At 59.5% G+C, this 6,155-nt stretch overlaps 1 protein-coding gene across 5 annotated transcripts in view; it reads right to left on the bottom strand.

The window, feature by feature from the left end:
- Window positions 1-1,667: 1,667 nt before the first annotated feature.
- Window positions 1,668-6,155, bottom strand: part of TTLL8 (tubulin tyrosine ligase like 8) — a 48,110-nt gene continuing 43,622 nt past the window's right edge. For 4 of the 5 annotated variants that reach the window (XM_077914026.1, XM_077914027.1, XM_077914030.1 and 1 more), the window contains one exon: window positions 1,668-1,959. In XM_077914026.1, coding sequence (XP_077770152.1) covers window positions 1,799-1,959 — 161 coding nt within the window. In that variant the 3' untranslated portion in view covers window positions 1,668-1,798. Of the gene's footprint in view, window positions 1,960-2,160; window positions 2,553-6,155 lie in introns of those variants that run through there. The other variant, XM_077914031.1, reaches the window with a different exon arrangement.

Raw genomic sequence — 6,155 nt, 5'->3', positions numbered from 1 at the left:
CACTTCCCGAGGGCACCCATCACCCCAGAGGTCAACGCCCCATGGCCCGGCCTCGGCTCAGGATCACCCCATGCTCGTCTTCTCATTTGACTCTACACTCGCATGTTTGCAGGCAGAAGCTTGGGGCACCATCTGCTCTGGCCTCAGCCTGGCCCGGGGAGCAGGAGGGGAACGCGGGCTCTGACCCCCCGCCTCTGCCCTCCCCGGCGGGCCCAGCGCCCCGTGTCCTCCTTCCTGCATCTGCTGGGCAGGTGTGAGCACCACTGGTCCTGGGAGGGCACCGGCCCAGCAGCAGGGGACACGGAAAGGGATGCGTGGCTGGGGATCTGCCTGGAACCCCAACAGCGCCCCTCAAGTTGGGAGTGACCCTGAGTGGCACCGCCCCCAGCCTGAGCACCCCACAAGGTGGGTCCTGGGGTCCCTGCCTGCAGGCACAGCCACACCGGCCAGAGTGCTCCTTGGGGGTGGACTCAGGCCGAGAAGGAGCCTCTGCTCCACAGGATAGGGCCTGTCAACAAACACCCCAAACCACGGCCCCCCCCTCCTGTCGCCCTGGCCCTGGGGCCGGAGCTCACACTGACTCCCTCCATCCTGGGCCCGGGCCTCAACCCCGCCGCCACCTGCTCCACAGCATGAGTGCGTTGGGGCTTCTGGGGTCACTGCTGGGCTCTGGGCACCACATCCCACACTGCTGCCGACACGGAGCTGCTGCCCGCCACCTGGTGCTCCGGGGGCCCGCCGCCCAGAACAGCACGCCTGAGGCCAGGCTCTGTGCTGAGGAGCACGGCGGCAGTAGCTGGGGTGAGTCAGAGGAGAACGTGCTGCCCCCGGGGCTCAGGCTGTGTAGACTCAGTGTCCACACCAGGCAGGGAGGGTGCAGGCCTTGCTGCAGGGTCCTCGAGGCCTGGACCTGGTGCCACAGCCGCTTCTCAGAGCTGCAGGACACGTGGGAACTGCTGTGCCAGGGACTTCACGGGCACAGGGCCCCCTCGGAGCAAGGAGGCCTTGTGGCCGCGCAGGCCCAGGACGGGCCCACCTGCCAGATGACACGTCTGGCACCCTGAGTGTCCACCCTTGCGCCAAGGGGCTGCAGGTGACCAGAAGCAGATGGCCGCCGTGGTGGGGAGAGGTCCCTCCCCACTTGTCTGGGGGAGGAGGGCTCTGGCCCTGCCAGTGTCCACACGGAACTGGCCCTGGGGACTCCTCGGGAGGCTCGGGGGGCGGGGGGCTGGGCCACCCCAGGCTGAACCCAAAGAGGCTGCAGGGGCTCACCCTCCCCCCGGGTGTCTGTAGCCGGGCGGCCAAGGGCCCAGAAGACCCACTGTGGTTGAATCTGGGGGGTCTGGCCCAAGGGGCCCTGCATGCCCCTCACCCAGCACCAGGTTGGAAGGAGACACTTGGTGTACAACCTGGACCTGCACGAGACTGTTGTTGAATAAATGAGGGAATAAGTGGGTGCCTTCCCCGAGCCCTGGGGCTGGGGGCAGGGGCCAGGGGCCGGCGAGGGGCGCCTTCCAGCAGAGGGGGCTCGGGAGGAGGAGGTGCCCAGAGGCTCCCCATGCTCCTCTGCCTGCGAGGGGCCCCTCTTCTGGGGGGTGCAGGGGTGGATGGGTGTGGGGCGCAAGCTCGGGCTGGTGGGGGCTCCACAACAAATACCATGCGGGGGTGACACAATTTCGCTAAAATAACTGTGTATGCAAGGTCTCTCATCCACATGGAGGTTCCCAAAGACACTAGCCTCGTGCCAGGGGCCGCGGGGCCGGGTCCATGTGGTCCTCCCAGTCCTCGGTCCTCGGCGTCACGGGTTCCACGTGCCGCCGCCCCGGCCGCCTCCCAGGGCCACGAAGCGGGCGCCCTGCAGCACCGTGGCGCAGAAGGAGCGGCAGCGCTTGCAGGCCCGGCTGGGCGGCAGTGAGCCCCGGCACACGAGGCAGGGCGCGGGGGGGCCCCTGGGCAGCCCTTGGGAGAGAGAGAGGGGCCCTGAGAGCGTGCCCCCGGGGCACACCCGCTGGCCAGCCCACCCGTCACACACAGATCCCTCCTCCCCCCGGCTCTCCCCCCGGACCCACAGGGCCAAGGGGTGTCTGGGCCAAGGGGTGTCCGGGCTCATCATGTCTCGGGGTGAAGGCTGAGGGGATGGGGAGGCCACCGTGGCTGGGCTCCTGCACCCTCAGCACCCTCCGCTTCCCCAAGGTCGTGGGTGGTCCTAGGCAGGTGGACCAGGGGAGCCCCCCGCACCCGGACCGTCCCTTGGCCCCTGCTCCAGAGCCACCTGGGCATGGAGGGGACTGCAGGATCCCCAGGCCTCTGGCCCCCTCCTGCCTCCTCCCATTGGTGACTCCAGCTCTTCTGAATCCACCCAGCCTCCTCCGCACAGGCTGTGCCCAGAGGACCTAGCTCCCCCTGCCCCGGCGGGTCTGAGCACACACCCCTAGAGCTCAGGGGCACAGGGCTGGATGCCCAGAGCCGGGGGCTGGGTGGCAGCTGCCCATGCCCACCCCGAATGCGCTGGATCAGGACTCAGAGCCCAGGCAGGCCAGCGGCTGGAGGGGCTGCAATGGAAGACGGGAATGTCAGGGCCAGGGCCTTGCCAAGGGCTGGTGGGTGAGCCCTGGTTTCCGGGCAAGGCTGCTTTTCCCACTGGCTGTCTGGGGCGGGGAAGGCACAGGGCCTCACAGGCAGGCAGGCTAGTCTCTGCTGCTCCCCAGGGCACCAGTGCACTGGCCCAGGCTGCGGGGGCCTTGTTGGGTACGGGTGCTGTGGCCAGCAGGGCTGCACATGGGTGACCCAGCCATGGCTGTGGTGGGGGGCGGGGGGGCGCAGGCCATCTGGGGAGGCCACCCCTCCACCACTGTGCTAACGCCGCTGCTTTGGGAGGATCTCTACACAGCTCCTCTGACACCGGCTGAGTGAGGCCAGCAGGCGGGTGAGGGTGTGTGCCCCTTTCACGGACGGGCAGTCAGGGTCTCCAAGAACCCTGCAGCCTGGCCAGGGTCCCTCCACCCGAGTCCTCTGGGCCTCCAGCCTTTGCTTTTGCTCCAAGAACCACCCTCCCCCCCCAGGTGTCTGTCCAGCCCTCTTGAGGGAGTAGCCTGGGCCTGTGCCGGGCTCCCTCCCTCCTGTGCTGCCCCTGGTGCCCAAATCCAGCCCACCTGCAGGCTGCAGCCTGTGCCAGGCTCCCCAGGCTTTCCCGGCCTCGGGGCCTGGGCACTCCCCAGACGGCACCCACCCAGCCCAGGAGCACTGGGGCTGGGATACCACACCTCTCAGAGTCACTCACTGCCGATCGCCTGGGCTGAGTCACTCCTCTGGGGTCTGGGTGCGGTGGATGGGAGCAGGGCCACGCAGCACCTATGCAAAGCAGCCCAGAGCTTCCTGGAGCCTGAAGCAGATGCTGAGCCAGAGCTCAGGAACAAGGCCTCCTTGAGGACACGCCAGGGCCTGCATGGCACCTGCAGGCACCCACGGGGCACAGGCTGGGGACAGGCAGGCCCGGCAGCCCAGGGCAGCAGCCTGCGGGGCGGTTCTTAGTGCATCAGTGCAGCCAGGGCTCAACAGAGCCCTCCATGGGGCTAGGTGGACAGAGGATGGGACCTGTCAAGCCCAGGAGGATGGGACCAGGCCCTGGTAGCAGGAGGGGTGGAGTCCAGGGGAGGCGGGAGGAGAGGCCCCTGCCCTGAGCCCCGGGCCTGGCCGGGGGCACGGGCTGAGCTGCTGGAGAGCCAGGCAGCACGCATCTTGCAGATGAAAGGGCGGATGGCGTCAGGGGTGCACCCAGGAACTGGTGGTCCCTGATCCAGACCAATCCTTCTGGGAGAAGCCACCAAACCTGGGGCGTAAAAATATGAAAAGCATCTTCTTAAAAGCAACAAAAAGCTGGCAAAATATCAAGAAATGATCAGAGCAAGGCTGCAGGAAGGTGAGCCTTCCCTCTGAGGCTTTGCCAGCCAAGGTCACCGGGAGGTGTGGAGACAGAAGAGGGTGGGCTACACCACGGCGTCCCCACCTGCCCTGCCCCATGACCCCGGAGTGTTACACGGTGCTGAGCCATGAGCCCCTAGCTGAGCCCCGAACAGACTTCCAGGGCCAGTCCTTGTCCCTGGGCTGGGAGCAGGGCAGGCAGGGCTCCAGGGCGTCTGGCTGTGGATTTTAAGCGAGCAGCCTTCGTCGGGGCAGGTCACCGAGTGGACGCCCTGACTTCTGGAAGGAATGTGAAGGATCCTCACAATTGATTTTCTTTTTTAAGAAAATGAGGCATTTATAATAAAGTGTGAAAGAGCCAATGGGAAAGGTGGACAAGCAGGATGGGAGCTTCAAGTGTTAGAATTCTCAGACATCACCGCACAGACTCCAGGGTCTGTAGCTTCAAATGAGGTTCAGAATCACCGGCAGGGTTGGGAAACCACAGAGCAGGATCGAGCAGCTTATCAAAAAGTAGAACGTCTAAAAAATGAAGCTATAATAACTACAATTAGGATTTCAGCGGGTGGTGTCCATAGGGCTCCAGACATGAAGATCAGGGAGGAGACGGAGCCGCCAGGGGCAGAGGGAGGATGCACTGCAGGCAACCGCCGGAGCTTTCTCGTCACTGATTAGTGACACTGGTTTGCAGGTTAGGAAGCCCGATTTTCTTCAAAATCAGTTTGGAGAATTAAAAAAAAACACACACACGGGAGACCCAGCACGTCCAAGCGGGCAGATGGGACGGAAGGCTGGCCTTTGGAAGGCAACGCTAGACGCAAGACGGGGCCACAGCCGTGCGAGCGGTCACAGAGGTGGCCCCGGCTTCCGTCTGGCCTGCAGACCCTGTGGCCCCAGCCGGCGTCTGTCCACAGGAGACCGCGGGCCAGCACCACGCGGTTAAGTCACCCCTGGATTCCTGACCTGCAGAAACTCATGGGATAGAAAGTGTTTGCTGTTAATGTTTGGAGTACTTTGTTACACAGTAGTAGGTTACTACAGAATCCATGCATCCATTATATATATATATATATATATATATATATATATATATATATATCACAGAAAATGTCGATGTTAAATGCAGTTAAAAGGAGTATTGTGAATCTGGATTAAAAACATCAAATTTTATGCAGAGAAATATTTAAAACATAAGGTGAGAGAATGGCTGAAAGGGAAAGATACACCAGGCAAAATCAATCCAAAATAAAATCAATAACAGAGTCTGAAAAATATAAAGCAAAAGTGGACAGAATTATAATAGACTGATGCATCCCACAAAATTCTTATCATACTTTACTTAGTAATTGATAAAACAAGCAGACCAAATAAAGAAAATCGGTAAGAACTGGACGCGAGGATGGCTCAATGGTGGAGCATCTGCCTTCAGCTCAGAGCATGACCCCGGGGTCCTGGGATCGAGTTCCGCATCGGGCTCCCTGCAGGGATCCTGCTTCTCCCTCTGCCTGTGTCTCTGCCTCTCTCTCTGTATCTCTCATGAATAAATAAATAAAATATTTTTAAAAAACGGTAAGAATAAAAAGATTTGAACAACACAACAGACCAACCTGATCCCACTTACGATACCCAACAATCGTAGCATACACATTATTTTCAGGCACTGAGGGGAGCTGACAAGAATTGACCACATAAAGCAACTTTCTGCAAACGTCCAAGGATTGTAGTGAGAGAGACAATGGTCTTAGTCAAAATATAACTATGCTAACAAGAAAGTAAAAGCTAACTGTAAAACCAGATGCCAATGCATTGATAGGAAATCAATTTGTAAATAATCAAGAAATAAAGAAATAATTGTAATGACGATTAGAAACTATTGAACCAAGTAATCCAAAAAAATGCTATATTCAAAAATTTTTGGATGCAGTTAAAATAGAAAATAAAGAGAAATTAACAGTCTTACATGTAACGGGGTTTTTAAAGATTTATTTATTTTAGAGAGAGCGAGCATGAGTGGGAAGGGCAGAGGGAGAGAGAGAGAGAATCCAAAGCAGACTGTGAGAGGAGGGCAGAGCCCAACTCGGGACTCGATCCCATGAGACCAAGATCAGGACCTGAGCTGAAACCGAGTCAGATGCTCTACCAAATAAGCCACCCAGATGCCCCTTGAATACATGTATTAAAAAGAAATTCTGAAAAGGAAAGGGCCAACGATCCAGCTCAAGAAGTTAGAAAAA

Source organism: Canis aureus, chromosome 11 (genome assembly GCF_053574225.1).
Source record: "Canis aureus isolate CA01 chromosome 11, VMU_Caureus_v.1.0, whole genome shotgun sequence".
Taxonomy (NCBI): Eukaryota; Metazoa; Chordata; class Mammalia; order Carnivora; family Canidae; genus Canis; species Canis aureus.
The sequence above is the reverse complement of the archived record's forward strand: the minus strand, read 5'-3'. Positions and strand labels throughout refer to the sequence as shown.